This window comes from Bubalus kerabau, chromosome 4 (assembly GCF_029407905.1).
Source record: "Bubalus kerabau isolate K-KA32 ecotype Philippines breed swamp buffalo chromosome 4, PCC_UOA_SB_1v2, whole genome shotgun sequence".
Classification (NCBI taxonomy): domain Eukaryota; kingdom Metazoa; phylum Chordata; class Mammalia; order Artiodactyla; family Bovidae; genus Bubalus; species Bubalus kerabau.
Window position 1 is genome coordinate 20,164,666 of NC_073627.1, and position 23,863 is coordinate 20,188,528.

Consider the following 23,863-nt stretch of genomic DNA (forward strand, 5'->3'; position numbering starts at 1 on the left):
GTGAAAGAGGAGAGTGAAAAAGTTGGCTTAAAGCTCAACATTCAGAAAACTAAGATTGTGGCATCCGGTCCCATCACTTTATTGCAAATAAATGGGGAGACGATGGAAACAATGACAGACTTTATTTTTTGGGGCTCCAAAATCACTGCAGATGGTGAGTGCAGCCATGAAATTAAAAGATGCTTGCTCCTTGGAAGAAATGACCAACCTAGACAGCATGTTAAAAAGCAGAGACATTACTTTGCCAACAAAGGTCCATCTAGTCAAATCTATGGTTTTTCCAGTAGTCATGTACAGATGTGAGAGCTGGACTATAAAGAATGCTGAGTGCTGAAGAATTGATGCTTTTGAACTGTGGTGTTGGAGCAGACTCTTGAGAATCCACTGGACTTCGAGGAGATCCAACCTAAAGGAAATCAGTCCTGAATATTCACTGGAAGGACTGATGCTGAAGCTGAAACTCCAATCCTTTGGCCACCTAATGCAAAGAACTGACTCATTGGTAAAGACCCTGATGCTGGGAAAGATTGAAGTCGGGAGGAGAAGGGGACGACAAAGGATGAGACAGTTGGATGGCATCACCAACTTGATGGCCATGAGTTTGAGTAAGCTCTGGGAGCTGGTGATGGGCAGGGAAGCCTGGCGCACTGCAGTCCATGGGGTTGCAAAGAGTGGGACATGACTGCGCGACTGAACTGACTGATGTCTATAATGGAATACTACTGTATGGCAATGAAAAGGCATGAACCACTACTATGTGAAAGATCATAAATTAATCTCAGACACAATGGTGAGTGAAAGAGGCCAGATGTAGAAATATATATACTGAATGATTCCATGTATATGAACTCCAAAAACAGACTAAACTTACGGCAATAGCTCAGAATACTAGTGACATTTGGAGGGGAATACTGACTTTGAGTGAGCTTGCTCAATGCTAGAAATATTCAATATCTTGATCTAGGTGGTAGTTACATTATATATATGTGTGCATGTATGTATATATATATGTGTGTGTGTACACACATGTTACATGTATACTATGTATACATATGTAAAAACGCATCAGGTTGTAGTCTTTAAGATGTGTGCAGTTTACTATCCGAAAGTTATACCTCAATTAAAAAAGAAAAAATAAAAGAGGGACAGTAGCTTCCTCACACTCAAATAAGAAGCAGCAGCTTTATGTCACTATCTTAAAAAAAAAAAAAAGAAAACAGAACATTTCCAAATACACATTATGATACATAACTTTGAAAACAGTATGTTCATCTGTATACCATCTAAAATTACTCCATGTACACTAGGAATTGAAGTGTTACACTTTGGTTAATGCATTCCAGGCACAGCAGGGATTTTATATGAACTAGTGCTGGGATACTGGCAACCCAGGGAAAGCCTGGGGCCAAGTGGAGAATGTGTAGCTAGGATTATGCCTTGTCACCAGCCTGGCTGGGGTTGTGGAATGCTGAGGCTCTGCTTGGAGGCACAGGGCAGAAAACTGGGAGCAAGGGGGGAATGAATTGGGAGAGGGGGCATAGGTAGATTCCCTTATGCTCTGGGCCCATAGCCCATAGCTCTTGGGCCCATAGCCCAAGTCTAGACTCCTGACCTCACCAGAGAGACAGTGGATGTAAAACAAGCCAGTCAGTTTCCAAGTGGGAAGAGTGCCAGCCATGATTTTTGCTGCCCAAGGAACAAAAAATCAATAATAATCATTCTCATGATTCATGTTCACCCTGTTTTATTCCAAAGCACTTTACCGAAAGGCTCCTTGGCCCAGCCAAGAAGTTCAGGGCCAGGAGCCAGGACACCTGGACACTAGATCTATGTGTGGAAGGCTTGGAACTTTCTTGGGGTCTAAGTTTCTCCCATTGTAAATGTTGCAAGTGACATTGTGGAGTATTTTACAGTTTTACATACATCATCTTAATCCTTCAACCCTTGGCGAGAAAAGCAGAGAACATAGGACTGCTATTCTAATTTTTTTTTTTGAAAACCAAAATTTTTGTCTACAAATATATATATATATAAATTCCCCCCAAAGATGCTATTCTCTCATTTCCCCATCTTCTTCTTCAACACCCCTAATATAAAGGACATTACACTTTATTAAAACTTCACCCAAATGTCCAGACAATGCTGCATCTATGTATTCTTCTGTGTTTGCAAGCTGCATGTTCATATAGCCATCTACAGACACAAGGTAGCCTTTGTACTCCATTCCCCATTTAAGCTTCACCATTACTGGCTTTCCTGTTGATCCGTTGAGGAAAGGTTTGGGGTTGAGGGGCAAACTCATGGCGACTACTGCTGCAATAGTGGGGAAATGCTGCAGGATACTCGCCGATGCAACTGTCCTGCGACCCTCGAGACTGAAGTAACCACACAGCTGCTATTCTAATTTTATAGACAAGAAAACTGGGATCAGATGAAGTTAAGAGATTTAATTAAACTCACACTGTTAATGTGGGAAAGCCCAGAGGCTGGAAACCTGGGACTTCTGACTCCAAACCCTTTGCTGTTTCGAAGTCAAAACAAGAAAGTCATTCCCTGCAGGTTCTAAGTTGGAGAAGGAAATGGCAACCCACTCCAGTATTCTTGCCTGGAGAATCCCAGGGTCGGAGGAGCCTGGTGGGCTGGCGTCTATGGGGTCACGCAGAGTCGGACACGACTGAAGCGACTTAGCAGCGGCAGCGGGTTCTAAGTACAGTGTGACATGGCTTGGTCCTTCACAAAATGCCCTCTGTAGGTTCCAAGGGCAGAACTGGGTTTGTGGGGAGGGGGAGGGGGGAGTCAAAAATAATACCAAATGATGAATCAAAAGTAAAGAGAGCCTGCGACGAGGGGCCCTGAAGCTTAAGCTTCAGTAGCATCAAGGTAAATCGGCCCCTCCTACCCACTAAAAAATCCGGACACAGCAGATCTCGACAAGATTTTCCTCCCGGTTTGTGAAACGTGGCAGATGTGGGCTGTGGAAGTCCTGGGAAAGGACTCTCAGTTCTCCCAGGAGACAAGAGAAATTACAGCAGCAGCGAGGCCGTGGTGTGAGGATGGAGAAGGCTGTGTGATAGGGGAAGAGTCCAAAGGGGCCGGCGGCCCAGCTGGCAGTGCCGCTGTGGTAGGCTGGCATCCCTGGAGCCGGGGGCGATGGCGCCGTCCCGGAGCGATGGCCCAAACCGTAGGCTCGCCTGATGGAAGCAGGCGTTCTTCAGACCGTCTTCGGGCTTCCTGCGTCCAGATAAACCTTTCTCGGTGGAGGAAAGGAAGAGACAGACAACCGCAGCCGACGGCAGTGGGAGGGTAGATGGTGGTCGCGCCTAGGCCTTTCGATCTCCGGCCCGCAGCATGGTGGAGAGCGGAGGCCTAAGGGAAGGCTGCCTCGCTGCGGCTCTGGCGGCGAGGCCGGGGTGCCAGGCTCCCCTCGCGGCTCCCCGCCGCCGCCCGGGGGAGGAGGGGCGGGGGGGCAGCGCCCGCGGCCTGCTTTCCCAGGGCTGGCCAAGCCTTTTTGACAAGCTGATAGCGTGCCGGGGATTGGCTGGTCCGGGCGTGACGCCGGTTAACAACAAAGGTGGAGTTGGAAGAAATTAGATTAAAGGAGGGGGGGGGGGTGAAATTAAAGGGGGAGCAGGCTGGGGACTGGAGGCAGAGACCGAAGGGGAGATGCGCGAAGCGCGGTCTCACGGCTCCGCTTCGCCCCGGAATCCCCTTCGCCTAAACCCACCGGGATTTTTGCTCTCAACCGACTCCCGCGGCCCAGCTACCGAAGCGGGGGTGGGACGGATGGTTGCTGCTTCTTGAAAAATGCCCCCAACTCTCACCCTGACACCCCCTTGCTATGGCCCAGGGGGAGAACTCTTTGCTCGGACTCCTCGGATCCTAAACTCGGAGGAGGTGAGGGGCATTGACAATAGCGAGAGATTCGCTCTAAAACCCGGAAGGCCCTCGCGGGGCACCGAGAACGGACGAGGCGGGGCACTCCCCCGGTTTTCCAATGTGTTGCAAACCTAAGAGCTTTTCTTGCTTGCTTTTTTTTTTTTTTGGTAACACCCTTCCCCCCTTTTTCTCTCCCCCCCACCCTGCTTTGGCTCCAGGGTTGCAAAAGCAAAGAGCAATAAAAAAAAAAAAAAGAAAAGAAAAGAAACCCGCGCATACACTCAGACACACACCAGTGGCGACAGGGGGAGAGTTGGAAAGACGTAGGAGAGAAGCAGGAGGCAGCGGGGAGGGAGCAATGGGAGCGGGAAGCCGGCAGGTTCCCTCGCAAATCCCCCTCCGGCCCCACGTCGCCTCGCCGGCCCCGGTAGGGGAGCGAGGAGCCGGGCGAGCAGATGGAGGAGTGGAGCTCGCTCTAGGCAGCAGGCTTGGCCGGAGAATGGAGGAGCCGCCAAGCGATCGGCTGATTGGAAGAGAAACGCAGAGCGATGGAGGCGGGGGTAGGAGGACGATTTCTCTGCGGGGACTGGCGGCGGCGTATACGCCCGGGTCGGGCGCTGCAGAGCTTGGCTAGCTTTCAACCCGCGCTCGCCGGCTCCAGCCCCGCGCGCCCCCACCCCCAGCCCTCCCGGCGGCTCCGCAGGTGAGTGCGAGCTGGGGGCAAAAAGACTCGAAAGTCTCAACACGCCCGCCCTGCCAAAGGAAGGGGAAAAAAAAAAAAAAGAAAAGCATTTTTCCTTTTCTTTTTTTTATTTTCGTGCAGCCCCCAGCGCGGTGGGAGGGAAGGGGTGAGGCTGAGTCGCCCGGAGGAGGCGGAGGGGCCAGGCGAGGCCGGGGTGGCCCGGGAGGCGGCGGCGCCGAGGCGGCTCTGACGGGCGAGCGCTCGGAGCGGCGCTGCGCTGCGCCGAGGCGGGCGGGCGGGCGGGCGGAGCGGGGCGGGCGGAGCGCGGCGCGTGGGGCTCGCCATTAGCCGTCGCTCCGCTTCGCCATCTCGGGCTTTGTCTGGCGGCTTGCTGCCCCGGCGTCGGCTGCGGCGGAGCTGCGGCTCAGCTCTTCGGCCCGCCGCACCCCTAAGGTGCCCTTGGCCCGTGCTCCCATTCACACGCTCGGTAAGTGAGCCCCGGCGCCGCGGATTTCGGGGGAGAGGGGTTGCTGCGAGTGGCGGCGGCGCCGATCTCCATGCGCCCGGGCAGGCCTGGGGAGCCATGCCGGGCTGGCTTGAACCAGCTCCCACAGAGACTCCTCCGCCGACCCGTCGCTTTCTCGCCGTTTGCGGGATTTAAAGAGCAAAGGAGATTTTTTTTTTTTTTCTGTTTTAATTTGCAGAGAGGATATTTTTTAGGGATTTTTTTTTTTTTTTAAGTTTCGTGTGTGTGCTGCTTAGCAGCGAGGCAGGCTCCGAAGCCTGGCACGGCGACTGGCTTGCGTGCGCCCCAAACCGGTGGCTACGCTCCGGGGATAAGGGTGGGCGCGAAACGCCCGCTCCAGGAGGCGGGCGAGTGAGCGGGTGAGGGCTGGAGTGGAAGCCCGAATCTGAGCTGGGGGCGAGAGCTCTGGAGCCGGGCTGCAGACACCCCCGGAGCCTCTCCAGCTGCCGGGGGGCCCTCCGGGCACCTTCTCTGCGGTCGCGCCTCGCGCCCTCCCTCCCGCGCCGGCCGAGCCTGCTAGTTCCCCCGCGGGTCTGGCGAGGTCGCTCTCGGCGCCCGCCCGCCTCGGCTCCGAGCCCCGCCGCCATCCGGGCGGCTGCGTGTCTCCCTGCCCCGACCCCCCCCCCTTCCCCGGCGGCAGCAGCAGCCGCCGCCGCCGCCGCCACCACCACCAGCACCACCAGCACTACCCCCCTCCCCTCCTTCCTTCCCTCCGCCTCGGCCGCCCGGGTCCCCCCAGCTCCCGCCCCTCCTCCCAGCTGCCCCCCGCGGAGCCCGCCCGGGCAGGCTGTGGGAGGGAGCGGAGCCGGCGAGGCGGGCGGGCTGGCGCTCGCTCCCCGGGGGTCGGTGTGCGCTCTACGGGGAAGGACGCGCTCGCTGCCCCGCTTCTCCCGCCCCCCCTCCCGCTCCTCCTCCTCCCTTCTCCCTCCTCCTCCCCGCTCCGGCGGCGGAGGCTGCGGCGGCGGCGGGGGGTGTGCGAGCTGAGGCCGGGGCCGGCGGGCGGGCGGCGGGCGGGCTGCCTGCAGGCGGAGGGCGCTGTGCTTTGTGCTTTTCGCCGCGAGGAGCAGCAGGCAGCAGCCACAGCCGCAGCCGCCGCCGCCACAGCAGCAGCCGCCGCCCCAGCGCCGCCGCCGCCGCCGCCGCGCCCGGAGGAGGAGCCGCTGCCGCCGCGGGAGGGAGCTGCGGCTGTGCCCGGCCGAGCGGGGGAGGGCGCCGCCGCTCAGAGCCGGGGAGGGAGCCGCCGGAGCGGGAAGCCCGGAGGCCGCGCTGCGCCGGGTAACCGAGGCGGCTGAGGACGCGCGCCGGGTCGGGGCCGGGGCCAGGCAGCGGGGAGCGAGCCGTGGGTACGGTGGACACCCGAAGGAGACCCGGGGCGACTTCCAGGCAAAGAACTGGGCGAGAGAGGACCAGGGCAAATGGAGAGGACGCCGAGAGCCGGGGGAGGGGAGGGCAGGAAGCGAGGCCCAAGCCGAGCCCCGGCCGCGGGCGGAGGAGCCCGCGCTTCTCCGAGCCGGCAGGCGCAGTTCTCGCCGGCCGCCGGAGGGGGCGGCGGGGCCGGTGAGCGCTGCTCCCCCGCCTCCTGGCCGCCGTCCTCCCGCCCTCTCCTTGGCTCGGCTCCCCGGAGGCCCGGGCGGGGGCGCCGGCGGGGCTGGGCCGCAGGCTCGGGGGAGGAGGCGGCGGTTCCCGCCGTGGTCGCGCCTCTGCGCCGGGCTCCTCCGTGCGCGTCGAGGTGGCTGGGCGGTGGCGGCGCCTCTGGCCGGGGTGGGTGGCTCGGGGGCGGGGGGCAGGCCAGGCCGCTTCTCTCCGGCTGCTTGCCCGCCCAGGCGGGCGGGGACGGCGTCGGGAGCCTGAGGGGGAGGGCGTCGGGAATCCGGATCCGGTCCCCGGGGGCGGTGCGGCCGCTACGCTCCGGGGCTGGCGGCGGCTGCGTTGCGTCCGGGTCCCCGCCGGGTTGCGGAGGCGGGGGGAACCGGCCGGGGGGAGCGGGAGGAGGAGACTGAGGCGCGTGCCCGCTTCCGCGACCGCGCGCGCCCTTTACCCGCCCTTCCTCCTCCCCCGCCCTCCAGCCTGGGGCCTCCCCGGGGCGGGGCGCACAGAAGGGGAGGAGTTTGTTTTTTTTTTTTTTTTTTTTTGGCCGGGGTGGGGGAAGGAGGGCGGAGGGCGGAGGGCGGGCGCTCGCTGCGCGCTGGAGCGCGGAGCAGTGTCTCGCGTGGGCAGCGGAGGGCGCACGCCCAGGAGCGGGGCTGTAGAGGCTGTAGGGGCTGGGGGTGGGGTTAGGAGGTAGAGGACTGCACTCTCACCCCCACCAACTCATCAAGTCTTCTGGAGTTTTAGTTGGGTCTCTCTGAGAGTGTGGGGTTATGTCCCCCTCCCCTTTTGGGGAGGGAGTGATAGACAGACCCCCACCTCTCAGCCCGCCTGAGAGGGGACTGGTGTCTCTTCTAAAGGGTGAGGTGGCTTTGACCCCGGCTTGCCTGGCCAGCACGACCGAGGAGGTGGCTGGACGGCTGGAGAATGAACGGAGAAGCCGACTGCCCCACAGACCTGGAAATGGCCGCCCCTAAAGGCCAAGGTAGGAGCCCCACCCTCAGGCCTCTTTAACTTAAACCCTCCATTCTCACGTAGGTATGCGAGGCCCACTCCCCTTCTAAAGGTTTTCTCCCATCGGAGTTCTCTGAACTGAAATGGGAGGAAGGCGCTTGAGTGTCAAACACCCCTCACACTGGGTGTTTGGCTAAACACAAATTATTTGGCTTTGAACCTGCAAACTGTATTTTTCACACTCCATTTCCCCCCCAGGTTAGAGAAGGAGGAGGAGGCCTGTTTAGGTCTTCCTTCAGGGGTTCCCAGTCACCCCGAGTGTGTCCTCAGCAGTGCCCTGGAATGGGAGGGGAGATGAGGGATATGGGAGCAAGGGGGAGATGAGAGGGATTGGGAAAGCTTTTCAGGGTTGTTTTTTTTTTAATTGTTATTAAGAGAGCATAGTTTTTGGTGAGGCAGGTTGGAGAGAAAGGGTGTTTTGATGGCTGGAGACCTCAAACACACTTAATTATACTCTACCCCATCCAGTGGGGGGGGGGATCCAGTTGTAGGGTGGCAGGGTGGGTAGGATGAATCTGAGCATCTGGCAATGCCTGTGGGGCACTGAGAGGAGAGAGGATTATGGGTTCATGTGACCCTCCTGCAAAAACCCTGACCCAGGTGACCAGATGAGAATGCAAGTCAAGAGCCCTTTTGACTCCTAGCTGTGGATAGCTATCATCCTAGCTCACCTTCCCCAGTAGTCCCCTCCAGAGAGCCCTCAATGGAGCTGCCTTTCAGTGGCTGGAAATAGCTGGTCCGGACTCCTTTTTTTTTTTTTTTTTTTTTTGCTTCCATAGGGAATTGGGCTGAGAAGACAACTCAGAATTCTAGGAGGGGGGCCCTCCCTGGAGCAGAGCTCACCTTTTGCCCACCTGCCGGCTTTGCCTCATAGCTGCCTTGTATGGCTCTGCCATTGTTTTACTTGCTCCAAAGTCTCCTTTGGTCCTTTCTGAGAGAGAGGGTAGGGCGGTGGAACACTCACATCTCTAATGTTAGTCTCCAGCTATGCTGGAGCAAAACATTGGCGTGGGTTCTCCTTACGGCCCACACCCCTGCCTCAGTCTGCACATTTAGGGTAGCCAAGTAGAACTGGGACTGAATTTAGCTTCACGTTTAGGTGTGTGGCCTCCTTGTTTCCCTTTCTTCTGCAGTAAGCTAGCTGTTCTCCAACAGGGTCCCAAATCACTGTGGCTTCCTTCCCCTCCCCCCTTCCCTATGATAAATTGTAACCCATGGCAGGCTGGCACGTTAGAAACGATAATAGCTTTGAAGTAAGCCAAACTTGAGTCCAAGTCTGTTTTTCTGGGCGTGATGTTGTCTGGACTGGAATCCCTGCTCTAATCTGTATGGCCACAGCTTTTCCTTAGGGCCAGGCCATGTGTTGTCTGTGTCTTCAGATGGGAGGTAACCATCTGAAGGGTCTGAGATGCTCTGGGAAGGAAGGGTTGAGTGCTTAAGGACTGGGGAATGGTTGGGGGCTGGCATGAGCCAGGCATAATGGCCTTTCTTACCCTTCCCCAGACCGCTGGTCCCAGGAAGACATGTTGACTTTGTTGGAATGCATGAAGAACAACATTCCATCCAATGACAGCTCCAAGTTCAAAACCACCGAGTCACATATGGACTGGGAAAAAGTAGCATTTAAAGACTTTTCTGGAGACATGTGCAAGCTGAAATGGGTGGAGATTTCTAACGAGGTAATGGATTCCCCCTCCCTCCCCAACACATTCGAACACACATCTTCACCTACCCTTACTTCAGCCTTCTTGGTGGGGGAGATGAAACAGAAGTCTATAAACAGGAAGGAAAGAGACCAGGCGAGGTCCTCGTGTGGTCGCCCTTGTGCATCTCGGGAGTTGGCATGGTTGACAGCACTGGCCAAGATTTCTCAGTTCTACTTTCTAAGCTATGTGGCCTTGAATACTTACCGTCTTCGAGCATCTGTCACCTGAGCTGTTCTGGGGATTGAATGAGGTGCTGACATGGACAACCATTTCGAGGTCAGGTGGTCGCCTTGCTGCTCTCCTACGATGTGTACCGACCGCCCGGACCTCTGCAGTAAACATGGGCCAGCGCCTGGGTATCAGCGCAGCCTGAGCTGTGTCGCTCTCGACCCCAGCCCTTTGATATCTTCAGTCTAGTGGAAAGTAGAGAAGCCCTGTTGGAAAACGAGGGTATGCTCCTGGGTGGCATTTCCCTCTTCGGCGCTTCCCCTTACCCTCACCTCCTTTCTTCCTCCAGGTGAGAAAGTTCCGTACATTGACAGAATTGATCCTCGATGCTCAGGAACATGTTAAAAATCCTTACAAAGGCAAAAAACTCAAGGTGAGTTTCCAGGTGGAGGAACACGAGAGTTCAGAGAAGCAAGGCTCAAAGAACAGTGTCTCACCTAGACCATGTCCTTGTCGCTTCTTCCAGAAACACCCGGACTTCCCAAAGAAGCCCCTGACCCCTTACTTTCGCTTCTTCATGGAGAAGCGGGCCAAGTATGCTAAACTCCACCCGGAGATGAGTAACCTGGACCTGACCAAGATTCTGTCCAAGAAATACAAGGAACTGCCGGAGAAGAAGAAGGTGGGGGGCGGGGGGCTAAGGTGCAGAGGGAAGAGGTGGGGAGAAGCTGGTATGGTGTAGGTTATCTGGCCGGAGGGGGAGGGGCGCTGCAAGGGTTTAGACCGAGGGACCTGGCGTCAGGGGCGTGGGTGGGTCAGCAGAGTGGAGGAGGGCCTTGGGGAGCTCACCTGATCATCGCCTCCCGGGCCCATACACCCTCAGCTGTCGGTACTGCTACAGATGTAACCGTGACCAAGGCAGACACCCGAAACACACATGTCCTCTTTCACACACACGTCCTCACTGTTAGGCCCACACAGCCGTTCACTTCTGTTTCCCCACATGGTCTCACTTGATGCTCATAGAGGTAACTCCAGGAGACTGAGTGGTCTAGATTTTGTGTTCAGAGGAACTGGGGTGCAGGAGGGCGTCGTGTCCCAGGACCGTGGTTTAGTGTACGGGCTCCCTGCCTAGCCCTCTTTCTAGGCAGGTAACGGGTGCGTCCCCAGGTTACATGGACTTCCTTCCCCTTACACACATTGTCCTTTGTGGCCCCGTGCTGTCCCAGATTGTCAAGCCCATTAACCTTGGGCAGAGGCTGCCCCAGCCTCCCAGGCAGGGGTGGATAAGGTCAACACAGTGAGGTCGTGTGGTCCTTGGAAGAAACAGGCAGCATAGCATCAAAGGAGCCTGCAGGTAGGACAAGAGTGAGAGGCTGTGGGCAGAGAGAGATGCACAGAGGAGATACTGCGCAGTGAGATGGAGCCAGGGAGAGATGCTAGCGAGGGGCAGCAGAAGAGACAAGAAGGCACACTTGCTGGAGAGGAGACAGTTGTAGGCAGCTGGCTCTTGGGAGGGCACCAGCCCTGGGAGCAGCTCTTGTCCCAGTTTGCACACCTTGGCTTCGGGCTCACATGGCCTGGTCCTGTACCCAAAAAAAGGAGCTCGCTTGTCTGGGTCGATCCAGCTGTCTGCAGCTGCTGCCTGAACCAAGCTGGAGGATGAATCGCTGGAGCTATTCTTGACCCCTCCAATGGGGCCGTTGCAGAGTTGACTGTATACACAGCACCCAGACGTTCCCACGGGGTGAGAGGGAGAGGCAGAGGGTCTCAGGACCAGGGCGGGACAGAGGAAACTCCGAGGTACAGTGGACAGGGTGCCAGCCTAGGGGACACAGTGAGCCTGTTCCCCTGACTGCCACTGCTCACCATGCGTGTGCCCTTTGGTAAGTCATTTCCATCCTCTGGGCCTGGTCTTGATCTGAGGCGTGGAGGGTGAGCCTGATCTGGGTGGTGCCTTCTGGCTCTGAAAGCTGCTGTTTCTATGAGAGGAGAGCTGAGACTGGGGCAAAGGAGGCAGGGCTCTGCTCTCGGTTTTTTTGTGGAAACCTCAGAGGGAAGCAGAACTGCCTCGCTTCTCGCACCTGATGAGAGGCAGAGGTTGGGCTCAAGCAGCATGTGTCCCTGGCCTCCTCCAGCGCTATTCTGGTTGTGAATCTGGGAAGAAGAAGAAGAAAGGAAAGGGGGACATTGAACTGGGGTCAGGAGGGGAGGTAGACAAGGAAGGGAAAGAGACAGGCTGGAAAAGAAGTCCAAGAGGGAGGGGGGCAGGGAGGCGGGAAGGATGCAGGGATGGAGATGGGATGGTGGGAACGGAGGACCAGGGTGAGAGAAGGAAGGGAAGCCAGGCCTTAGAGGAGAAGGACTGGGCTGGGGGAGGGAGGGCGCAGGGAGCCAAGAACCTGGAAGAAGGGATGGAGGCAGGGAAAGTGGTCATGACTGAGGGTTGTGGTGGGGATGGTGTCAGGATTGCCAAGGACAACCAGGGACCCAAAGGTAGCGGGTTGGGGGTGGGGAGGGGAGGAATCCAGATTCAGGAGATAAGAATTCACTCTGGGCTGCGGTCAGTTAAGTCTCCTCAGTACCTTAGAAGTGGGACTCAGCCTGCCCCCGGCCCTGTGGGCCACCTGAGACGGCACACTAGTATTAGCTGCCACAGACAGAGGAGGAGCAAGCGACAGGCAAGGCCTACGCCCTTCCCTGACTCCCTCCCTGGGGGTTCCCTTGGTGTTGGGGAAAGGCAGAGGGGGACTATCTTGGGGAATCCCAGCGCTGTCACTGCTTAGTGAATGACTGGGTAATGCCAGGTGGCCACCCCCTCTACCCCTGTCCCGGGACTCTCCCTTTCTTAAAGGGAGGGGATGGGATGTGTTCTGGGAGACCCCTGTAGCTCCTAGTGTCTGGGCTACAGAGTCCCCCCTCAACCCACTGGAAGGTAGGCCATCATCTTCCTTCCCCCCACCCCCGCCACTCATGACATTCTCCATACACATCACTGACAGGGAGGCAAAATAGCTAGAAAGAAGGACTTAGTGGGGTTTGTGGCTCAGCTCTTGGGTCATGGATGACCCCATCGCCTCCTCCCCCCAGATGAAATATATTCAGGACTTCCAGAGGGAGAAACAGGAGTTCGAGCGAAACCTCGCCCGATTCAGGTAAGGCAGTGGAGCCCAGAGGAGGCCACAGGGTGCTGGGTGTGGCAGGAGAGGGGATCAGAGCCTGGCGCTCACCACCCCTGAGGCATGGAAGATGGATGGGTCACCTGTTGACCGTAGTGGTTCAAGCTCAGGGGCAGAGACTGGCAGCTAACCACTGGTCCACTAGGCCCCAGCTGATGGGCTGAGGAGCCTTAGCAAGTGGGGCAGCTAGCTGGGGTCTGCCCTGGCAGGACCCCCGTCTCCCACCACTGACTGTCGCTCCCCGCGCCCTGGCTAGGGAGGATCACCCAGACCTAATCCAGAATGCCAAGAAGTCGGACATCCCCGAGAAGCCCAAAACCCCCCAGCAGCTGTGGTACACCCACGAGAAGAAGGTGTATCTCAAAGTGCGGCCAGATGTGAGTGTCTGGCCAAGGGGTGATGGGGAGGGCGCACGGTGGTGGCAAGGGGGGAGCCGCGCCAGGTCGGCCGGGCACGGTGCAGGGGAGCAGGAGAGGAGGCCCCTCCCCAGGGGTGGGCTGCATGGACAGGGCCTGGGCCAGCTGGCGTGTGCGTGCGTGCGTGTGCGTGTGTGAGCCTGTCCCCTTGCACCCAGGCGGGACCCTCCGCCTCTCTGCCTTCCCCTCCTGGCCTGTGGGGGACACTCTTGTGACCTCCTGTGGCCTGAGGGGGCGGGGGCCTCTGTGTCCCCCTCCCCTTCCCCTCCCCCCTCCCCCTGGCTGCCTGTGTGTGTCTGACGGCTTTTGGTTTGCAGGCCACTACGAAGGAGGTGAAGGACTCCCTGGGGAAGCAGTGGTCTCAGCTCTCGGACAAAAAGAGGCTGAAATGGATTCATAAGGCCCTGGAGCAGCGGAAGGAGTACGAGGTTAGGCTTCCGCTGCGCTCCTCCCCATCCGGCTCTTCACGAGCCTCTGCCCTCTGACTCTGCGGCCTCCGCACTCTGCGGGAGGCAGTCACTGCCCGTCCCGTCACTGAGGGAGGGGCCTTCTGGGCCCCTCACCTCTGCCCCTACCTTCCCTGCCCCCCCCCCGCCCCCCACAACATGAGATCTCAGGCTAGGGCAGGGCAGGGCACCACGTCTCTTGTGACACAGCAGATGCACGGCCACCCCCCAGCTTGGCTCCCTGCCTCCCTTCCCCAGCGGCTCTCCCCCACCCCCCCGGCCCCGGCTAACCCCACACCCCGTTGCCCTCCATCCCCTCCAACCTCACTCTGCAGGAGATTATGCGTGACTACATCCAGAAGCACCCCGAGCTCAACATCAGTGAGGAGGGCATCACCAAGTCCACCCTTACCAAGGCCGAACGCCAGCTCAAGGACAAGTTTGATGGGCGACCCACCAAGCCACCTCCGTGAGCGCTGCCCTGCCCTGGGGTTGGGGGATGGGGGGTGAGCCGGCAGGCAGCTAGGGAGCCGGGCTGATGAAGGACCTCAGCCCGGGCTCTGGAAGTAAGGAGGCCGCTGCCCTGGGCCTCCCTGGTCACTCACAGGCATGCTCTTCCCTTGCTGCCGGTTGTGACAGGAACAGCTACTCGCTGTACTGCGCAGAGCTGATGGCCAACATGAAGGATGTGCCCAGCACAGAGCGCATGGTGCTATGCAGCCAGCAGTGGAAGCTGCTCTCCCAGAAGGAGAAGGACGCCTACCACAAGAAGTGCGACCAGGTACGCCGGCGGGAGCCAGCCCTGGAGTGGTGGGACTCCCGGAGAACCTTGGGGTTTTGAAGCCTGAAGTCTAATCGTGGGCCCTTGCTTTACACGTGGTGTTGTGCTTGGTTTAGTGTCTGTGCTGATTAAGGCAGGGTCTCGGGCCTCATGCCTACCAGCTATGGAGGGAGACTGGGCCCTGGCCAGGCTCTGGATGGTTTGCTGAGAGGCTACTGTTGGTCCCTGGAGCATAGGAGGTCTCCAGCGAGGCTGCCCCCGATTGACCTTGACTCCCCTTCCTTTCCCAGAAAAAGAAGGATTATGAAGTGGACCTGCTTCGTTTTCTAGAGGTGAGTGTTCCTTCAGGGAGGGCAGTGGCAGAGAGAGGCCATGGAGTGGTTGGTGAGCAAGGCCCCTAGGACAACACAGACACAGCCTGGGGACTACACATTCAGCCCCATGCTGCCCCCTCTTTTTCCCTGACCAGAGCCTGCCTGAAGAGGAGCAGCAGCGGGTCCTGGGGGAAGAGAAGATGTTGAACATCAACAAGAAGCAAGCCACCAGCCCAGCCTCTAAGAAGCCTTCCCAGGAAGCGGGCAAGGTGGGCAGGGGGCATGACCAAGCAGCTAGGTGGGGTGGAAGGGAAGAGGCGAGGCTCCCCGTGAGCACCCCGTGGACGCCGACCCTCTTTGCACATCTACAAGGGCGGCTCGGAGAAGCCCAAGAGGCCCGTGTCAGCCATGTTCATCTTCTCGGAAGAGAAGCGGCGGCAGCTGCAGGAGGAGCGGCCCGAGCTCTCAGAGAGCGAGCTGACCCGCCTGCTGGCCCGCATGTGGAATGACCTGTCGGAGAAGAAAAAGGTCAGGCTTGCCAGACCAGAAGGGGCTGCCAGGCAGAGTCTGGGCCGCTTCTCCCCCGGGGGCTAGCTGCACTTCCTCACCCTGCCCCGGGTGTGTGTGTGAGGTGTGAGCCACATAGCGGCCTGAGTGCAGATGGTGGGGCTGGGAACCTAGCGAGCCGGAAGGCGGGAAGCTGTCAGCTGTGGGCTGTGGGCTCCCTGGGGAGCAGGGCCGCTGGGCGGCTTGAGCCCCTGGCTGGAGACATCTGCACCAGCCCACGCCTCCGCTCGCCCCACCCCACCCTACCCTTGCCGTTAGTGGTGGCGGGGAGAACCTTCCATTGCAGGACGGGCCGTGCGCGCCCCCTGGGGGTGGCCGGAAGGCTGACGCCTCTGCTGTCCCTCCGCAGGCCAAGTACAAGGCCCGGGAGGCGGCGCTGAAGGCCCAGTCGGAGAGGAAGCCAGGCAAGTTGCCGGAGTCGCCCAAGAGAGCAGAGGAGATATGGCAACAGAGTGTCATCGGCGACTACCTGGCCCGCTTCAAGGTAGCAGGCAGTGGGAATGGGGTCTTTTTCCTTTTCTTTCTTTCTGGATAAGTAGTTGCTTTATCATTAATCTCTTCGGAAAGGGGTTGTTCTGCCACTGCCCACACAGTGGGCAGCCCCAGGTGACCCCTCTCACTTCTGACACCCTTTTCTGTCCCCAGAATGACCGGGAGAAGGCCTTGAAAGCCATGGAAATGACTTGGAACAACATGGAAAAGAAGGAGAAACTGATGTGGATTAAGAAGGCAGCCGAAGACCAAAAGCGATACGAGGTGGGAAAGGGGCTTCTGGTTAGCTTGGTGGAGCAGGATGGAGCTGGGGCCACCTCCCCCCACTTAAAACTCAGGAGCATCCTCTCGGGTGGGCGGCTTTCCTTACTGCGTGGGACTTGGAGCCAGAAGTCCCAGCTTGGGTTGTGTGACCCTGAATAAGTCTCTTAACTTCCTTCTCTGAGCCTCAGTCATGCATCACTAAAATGAGGGTGAGGATACCAATCATGTGAGTGCAATTATGAAACCACTTTCAGACGGCAGGACCTACCCGACGAAGGCGTGAGTGGTTAGGAAGTTGCTCCCTAGCTGTGCCTTAGTTTCTCCTCCTTCCTGGCATTTAAAAGGAGAGTCAGCTAGGGACTGCAGGTATTGGGGCAGGAGAGAGGATAAGTGACCTTTTTGGGTGTCCTCATAGAGAGAGCTGAGTGAGAGGCGGGCACCCCCGGCTGCTGCAAACTCCTCCAAGAAGATGAAATTCCAGGGAGAACCCAAGAAACCTCCCATGTGAGTCTGGGGGCTAGAGTACCTCCTTGGGGTGGGGAGGGTCAGGGTGGAGGGGCTGCTTGGTTGGTGTCCTGACCCTCCCTGTGACACCCACACCTCCCAGGAATGGTTATCAGAAGTTCTCCCAGGAGCTGCTGTCCAATGGGCAACTGAACCACCTGCCGCTGAAGGAGCGCATGGTGGAGATTGGCAGCCGCTGGCACCGCATCTCCCAGAGCCAGAAGGAGCACTACAAGAAGCAGGCCGAGGAGCAGCAGAAACAGTACAAAGTGAACCTGGACCTCTGGGTCAAGGTGAGAGGGCAGGGGACCTGAAGATGCATCATGCTGGCTGGTCTGCATTCATGGTTTCATTCAGCGTCCCAGCAGTCCTTCAGGGTAATGATTACTATCAGAGATAAGGAAACTGAGGCTCAGAGAGGTGAAGTAACTTACCCCAGGTCACACAGCCAGGGAGTAGGAAGATCCAAATCAGACTGCCTTTTCCTCCCTCCACCTGGGACCAGGGGATGTCTCCAAGACTCTGGCTCATCCTGTAGCCTCTGAGCTCCCCTTCTGTGCCTTGCTTGAGCAGTCAGATCTGTAAAGTGGGGAGAGTCACCAATATCCTCCCCAGCCACCCAGGTGGGTTGGCCAAGGACCCAAGGGGAATAGCAGGGTTTAAGGGTTCCAGACATTTGGTGAGCCCCAGATTGCCTTGGCAGTGGCTCTGGGCTTGGCTTCTGGGGAGAAGTGATTGAGCCACGCTATGGCAGTCTTCCAGGGGCGCTTCTCTGAATTGAGAAAGGCCCTGACTCTGGAGCCTCCATTTGGGTAGAGCACAGGACAGACATGAAAGCAAACAGTCTTAGGACAGGGTAGCTTAGAAAAGGCTTTGGAGCATCTTAAGCAGAAATACTGAGCTGTGTTCTCAGGTCTGTAGGGTTCTCTGCAGAGACCCAAGGAGACTGGGATGGGCGCAGGTGGCATGATGGTCAGAGCTGAGCCCACTGCCTGGCGCTTGACCAGTGTGCTCAGTCAGCAGTAGTTTGGGTCATGTTCCTGCCCTCACCTCCTCCTCTGTCTCCCCCAGAGTCTGTCTCCCCAGGAACGTGCAGCATATAAAGAGTACATCTCTAATGTGAGTCTGGGAGCAGGGTGCTGTTGGGATAAGGAGGGAACTTGTGTTGGGGGTGGGGGCTAGGGGGTTGCTCCCTGGTGGTTCAGACGGTAAAGACTCCACCTGCAATTCGGGAGTTCTGGGTTTGATCCCTGGATTGGGAAGATCCCCTGGAGAAGGCAATGGCTACCCACTCCATTATTCTGGACTGGAGAATCCCATGGATGGAGGAGCCCGAGTCCATGGGGTCACAAAGAGTTGGCCATGACTTTCACTTTCTGGGGGGAGCAGTACAGAACTCCTGGCTACTCCCTTTGCCCACGTCCCCATCCCCTCCTACAGAAACGTAAGAACATGACCAAGCTGCGAGGCCCAAACCCCAAGTCCAGCCGGACTGCCCTGCAATCTAAGTCGGTAAGGAGCCCCTCCCAGAAGGGGGCGCTGGGGTGGGGAGATTCGAGATGCCTGGAGTGGCATGGCAGGGACCACTGATGTGCTTCCATCCCTCCCAGGAGTCTGAGGATGATGATGAAGAGGATGAGGATGAAGACGAGGAGGATGATGAGGAGGAAGACGATGAGAATGGGGACTCCTCTGAGGATGGCGGGGACTCCTCCGAGTCCAGCAGCGAGGATGAGAGCGAGGATGGGGATGAGGTGGGGTGGATGGGGCATGGAGGTGGGGGGGTTGCTTCCAGGATGGCCCCCTGGTGACCGCACTTTCTTGTCGCCCAGAACGAGGAGGACGATGAGGACGAGGACGACGACGAGGACGATGACGAGGATGAGGACAACGAGTCCGAGGGCAGCAGCTCCAGCTCCTCCTCCTCGGGGGACTCCTCGGACTCTGACTCCAACTGAGGCTCAGCCCCACTCGGGGCTCCCCTCCCCGGCTGATCACCTTTGTTTCTCCCCCATGTTCTGTCCCCCTGCCCCTTGGCCTCCCCAACTTTCTTTCTTTCTTTTTTTTTTTTTTAAACAAAACAAAACACGGTGGGGGGTAGGCGCTGGAGGCGCCCAGGCCAGAACTCTGCGGCCTCAGAGACATCAGCCCTGGGGGGCCCTCCAGGGAGCGTACCCGTCAGACTGAGCCACCACTGGACTGGTCCAGCCCACCCCCTCTTCTGCACTTGCGGTTTCCGGCATGGACAATGGACCCGGGAGTGGGTCGGGGTTCCCAAAGAGTTCAGTGAGGCCCCCTACACCTGCAGCCCAACCCAAGGGAGGGTGGAAGCTTGAGGAAGACCCCTTTCTTTCCAGAGGGGCTTGCAGCCTGGACCCCTACATTGGAACTGGAGGCAGGGAACATGGGAGAGGAGGGCGGGCGCCTATGAAGAAATAGGCCTTGCCGCGTGGCCCTCTTCTTCCCTGCCCCCTGCGGGAAGGAGCTGCCTGGACCCACTCACGGGGGCGGGGGGGAGGGGGCAGAAGTGTTTTTTATATATGTGTATATATTTTTTTTTTAAGCTCTGAGCTGTCAACGAGACGTTTCCTACCGATCTCGGCTGCCGTCTCTGTTGTCATTTCTGGGAGAGGGAGGGTTTAGAGGGTAGGTTTGGGGCTTTTTTAAAACGGTCTTGACGTGTATGGAAAAGTGTGTGTGTGTGCGCATGTGTGCGTGTGTGTATGTGTGTGGCCTGTACATAGCATGGGTGCACCTGTGGATGTGTGCAAAGGCACGTCTATTTGTGCGTGTAAGAGAAGGTAAAAGGGTCGTGAGGGCTATGGAGACACTGACCCTGGTGGGGATAGGTTGGGGTGGCCCTTTTCTCCATATCTTCTGCTTTGCCTGATCTCTGATTCAGTTCGGGTGTACTGAAGCCACTCTGGTGCTTCCTCTGCTGGTTTCCCTCAGCCAGGGCCATTGGCGCTACTGCTCGTCTCCAGTATCCATCAGGATAGTGGGGAGGGGGACAGACCAGGTGAACCTTAATTATTTGATTTGGCGGGAAAGGTGTCTCCAGCTCATCTGAGGGGTCACCCAGCCACCGTCGGCTCTGAACCTGGGCTTCAAGAGATGTGTTGGAAGCTCTTAACTTATACATCCCTCCTGCCTGCCCCCCACATCCTCCAGCTACCCCACCCCCATTTCCTTTGATTTCTCAGGTCAGCTCCCTTCCCCACCCCATCTCCCCAAACCCACAGCTGAGGGAGAGGTCTGCAAAAGCTGCTTTGACAGCTGACCTAACCCTTCCCAGCCATCCCCCAGATTTTGGAACCCTGATTCCTAGACTCAAAAAGCCAAGCCACCTAGTCTCTGTGGGTTTAATTTTTATTGTTGCTTTTGATCAAACTTTTTTAAAACAATCATGTCAGTGACCTATTTAATTGGGGGTTTGTGCTTTTCCACCCTCCCCCTCTGAATGAAAGGCAAGAGGAAGAACTCTTGTCTAGGAGGTGTGGTGGGAAAGGTGGGTCCCGCTCAGAGGAAGGCAGATAGATAATCTGCTTTGCCTCGGATGTGGTGCTGGGGGTGGGAGGAGCTAGTGGGGGACACTCCCTACTCCCCACTCCCCTTTCTTTGTCCTCCTCCAGGAATTAGGTACAGGGGTTCATAGGTTCTTTCTTCCCAAGAGCCCCTGCAGAGAGCCCCATTTCCCTGTTCTAGTGCCCCTGCGCTGTTGTGTTTCAGTGGAATGTGTTTTTCATTTAAAAACAACTTTGGGGCTTTTTTTTTTCCTGTTTTAAAAATTGAAAAATTCTTACAGTACAAACATGGCTGTGGGGGTGGGGGTGTGGGTGCTGTAAGAGGTCACTCTGAGTGCATTTTGGCACTGGGATGGGATGACTGGGGTGGGAGGACCCCTGCTCTCCCCTCCCACCCCGTTTTTTTCTAATATTTAAGAAGTGTTTTTTGTAGGTTTCAACAACAACCACAACTTGAATTTGTATCATGGGAGGTGGGAGGGAATGGCTTAGAGGTGTCTGCCTAAGCTTAAGGCCAACTGTGGAAGTTTTGTTTTCCCTTTTTTTGTACAATAAAGTAAAAATACAAAGATTTGACTGCTGTCTGATCACTGGACTCAGTGAAGTGGGAGTGGTGGCAGAGGTGACCCAATAGGCTCAGTGTGGTAAGACCCTTGAAGGCAACTTGTTTGCCTCTTTTTTTCTAGAACCATCTTCCTCATTCCTGAAGGCTCCATAGCAACCTACTTTCACATTGTTTTGTGCTACTGTTCTTGTACTTTCTCAATTCAGTTTGTTAACTTAGGTAGTCAGACCACTAAGGACTGAGAATTTGGAAAACAAATTTTCTCCCAGCATGCACTGCCTTTAAAAATGAAGGTGATGAACCATTAGGGTCAAGGATTCACCCTGGTCATGCAAGGGCTAATCATTGGGAGTTGGGGTAACCTTGAGTCCTCAGCCTCACCAGGGTGAGGAAAGACTCCTAAATGACCCAGACCTCTGATGGGAAGTGGGCTGGGCCAAGATGACTCACTCTGAGGTTAAAGAATACACCCTTCCCTCCACAGGCTCGGCTGGGTTCCCAGAGCCACCAAGGGCTAAAGACCCAGGCCCATTGAAGACCTCTCCCTTCACCCCACACCCCTCTCTCTTTGCCAAACTTCTGAAAAGCTCCTTGCCCCTCATAGGCCTTCTAGTTCCTCACCTTCCATTCACTATTCCCCTGAGGGGAATATGTTCATCATTACACCCAGTGGATGTACACTCTTGAATTCTTGGTCTACTCTGCTGGCATTGGCTCCTCCTCCTCATTCTATCATAGGTGTTCAAGTCACTCTATGAACTTCCGGTTATTACCCATAGTAACCATTCCAAAAAGTGGCCTCTATAGAGATGTCTCTTCGAAGCTGCAGACCAGTACAGACTTCAGTGTATCCTCTGGGATATCTTGCAGGTACCTCAAGACCCCAGATGAGCACTAAACATCTACTCATTAGTATCAGCCTTAACTCTTCTCCCTATTTCATCTCTCAGTGAAGGGAGGTGAAATTTGCTTAGCGAGACACGTTTGTTCCACTTCTTGTATCTCTCAAATCTGTCATCCTGCTTACATCCCCATCCTATTCAAGGCCATCACCATTGCTCATCCTCTGCAAAAACCTAAAACTCATCTTCCTGCTTGCACTCTTGCCCCCTACAGTCCATTCTGCACACAGCAACCAGAGCTATCATTTAAAAACAAATCTGGTAACTTCTGCACTTAAAACTTGCCTTGTCTTACCATGACCCTACAAGGCCTGGCCTCTGTTGCCTCTCCCTTCTCTCATTCCACTCTCCCTGTTCACTCACAAGGATCCAACCAAGTGATATGTCTTTCGCTCCTCAAGCATACCTACCACAAGACCTTTGAACTTGTTCTCTCTGCCCAAAATGCCATTCCCCCAACACTACAGATAGCTTGTTTTTTTCATCCTTCAGATTTAGGCTCAAACGTCACCTCACAAGCCTTGCCTGACCACCCTCTCTAGAGAGGCCTTCTCCTACATCCCCTTGTTTCTGTATTCGTTTACCTGTTCATTGTCTATCTCCGCAGACCAACACATTCAGTTTGAGATATGTTGGAGTTATGGTGGGATTAGCTGGTGGAAACAACTTATGTGTTCATTCATTATAGTAACCCCAGTACCTATTCCCAGGTGGCTCAGTGGTAAAAAAAAAAAAAAAAAAATCTGCCTGCCAATACAAGAGATGCAGCAGATACAGGTTTGATCCTTGGGTCAGGATGATCCCCTGGAGGAGGAAATGGCAACCCACTCCAGTATTCTTGCCTTGACAGAGGACCATGGCAAACTACAGTCTGTGGGGTCACAAAGAGTTGGACACAACTGAATGACTGAGCATACATAGCAGACATTTGAAAATCAAGAAATATTCATTAGGGGACTTTCCTAGAGGTCCAGTGGTTAAGACTTCCAGCACAGGGGGCCTGGTTCAATCCCTGATTAGGGAACTAGATCCCACATGCTGCAACAAAGATTTCAAATGCTGCAACTAAAAGGTCCCACGTGCCACAACTAAGACCTAGTGTAGGCAAATAAATAAAAATACTTAAAAAATAAAAATATCCCGCAACGCTGTGCAATACAGCCAAAGGAATAAGAATGGCCCACAATGTCATATATATATATATATTATATATAGCCTCTCTTTACCCAACTCTAACTTCACAAACCATCCCAGACTCAAACACACCACACTCTCTTCTCAGGCCTGTACACATTCTGCCTATATACATAACTGTTCCCTAGAATGCTCCTCTTAACCTCTCTTTCTAGTTAATTCAAGGCTCCACTTGAAAGATCACTTCCTCTAGGGAGCCTGCCCTGACGTCCTGACAAAAAGATTTCTACCCGTTTGTTTCTTTGGCTGCCTGAATGCCTCCACATTCAACCTTTTTTCCACATCAGGCTTTGCTGGGCAGTAAGCTCCACTAAGACAAGGTCTGTGTGTCTCTCTGGCTCGCTGCTGTAACCCCAAGGCTTCACCCAGAGCCTGGACCAATGTAGTCCTTAGTGTTTATTGACTGGTGCTAACTGTGGAGACCGGGCACGTGCCCAAAGAGGTCACCACCACAGAGCCACTCAGGCCAAGTGCCAAATGAAGAGTACAATCTAGTTTTAAAGGAGTTTGTTGTGAGGGTGGCCTGGGTGGAGAAGTGAGGAAGGATTTAGGTAAACATGGAGGAGACAGGAAGGCTTCCTGGGCATATGTAAATTCCTTACGGCAGGTTATATTGAACATATTCTGAGACAAAGAAACAGATCAGTATCGTCGGAGTGGAGGATTTCTGATTCACACTAAGACACTTGAAGTACTGGCCTCCTCTTGGCTCTAGACTCAAAGTCAAACACCTTCTGAGAGTCTCTACCAGCTAATCCCACAGTATAACTCCCAATGAATCTCAAACTCAAACAGGAGAACTCGTCATTCTCCTGTATCCTCACATCACCTTTCCAGAGTTCCCCATCTTAGTTAATGATGTCTTCAGGCTCTCTCTCTCCTTCACCCCACACATCTCAAGCTATGACAAAAACCTACTACTTTTAAGCTATCCAGACTCCCCACTCCAGAGCATCTGCTTAAGTCTGGTCAAACAGTTCCCCTTGAGGACTCCTGACAGCCTGTAGGGTTAAATCCCACTAACTTCTCAGCACACCCTTAGTCCTGTGTGGTCTGTTCTGCTTACTTCATGCGACTTCCTCAACAATTCCTATGTTTCAGCCAGTGCAAGAAACCTTTCCTGAGAAACTCTTTTACATCATTTGATTCCTGCTCC

General features: G+C 55.9%; 2 protein-coding genes across 11 annotated transcripts; one reads left to right on the forward strand and one right to left on the reverse strand.

The window, feature by feature from the left end:
* Nucleotides 1–1,628: 1,628 nt before the first annotated feature.
* LOC129648912 (small nuclear ribonucleoprotein F-like) lies at nucleotides 1,629–2,468 on the reverse strand. The gene has a single exon (XM_055575714.1). It carries the CDS (start codon nucleotides 2,300–2,302, stop codon nucleotides 2,051–2,053), a length of 252 nt encoding a protein of 83 aa, XP_055431689.1. The 5' UTR covers nucleotides 2,303–2,468; the 3' UTR covers nucleotides 1,629–2,050.
* A 1,147-nt stretch (nucleotides 2,469–3,615) lies between these two features.
* On the forward strand, nucleotides 3,616–20,617 carry UBTF (upstream binding transcription factor). Of its 10 annotated transcripts, none has more exons than XM_055575716.1 (21): nucleotides 3,616–4,579; nucleotides 7,532–7,656; nucleotides 9,189–9,364; nucleotides 9,909–9,992; nucleotides 10,086–10,241; nucleotides 12,650–12,714; nucleotides 12,995–13,115; nucleotides 13,472–13,582; nucleotides 13,936–14,069; nucleotides 14,240–14,381; nucleotides 14,672–14,713; nucleotides 14,851–14,964; nucleotides 15,068–15,223; nucleotides 15,612–15,746; nucleotides 15,908–16,018; nucleotides 16,434–16,522; nucleotides 16,626–16,815; nucleotides 17,594–17,641; nucleotides 17,963–18,034; nucleotides 18,133–18,276; nucleotides 18,355–20,617. In XM_055575716.1, the coding sequence occupies exons 2-21, from the start codon at nucleotides 7,599–7,601 to the stop codon at nucleotides 18,478–18,480; spliced, it is 2,274 nt and encodes a 757-aa protein (XP_055431691.1). In that variant the 5' UTR covers nucleotides 3,616–4,579; nucleotides 7,532–7,598; the 3' UTR covers nucleotides 18,481–20,617. The 10 variants fall into 10 exon arrangements, with proteins under 10 accessions (XP_055431691.1, XP_055431698.1, XP_055431690.1 ...); XM_055575723.1 differs by having other exon boundaries at nucleotides 3,616–3,894; XM_055575715.1 differs by lacking the exon at nucleotides 3,616–4,579 and adding an exon at nucleotides 4,862–5,045.
* Nucleotides 20,618–23,863: the final 3,246 nt, after the last annotated feature.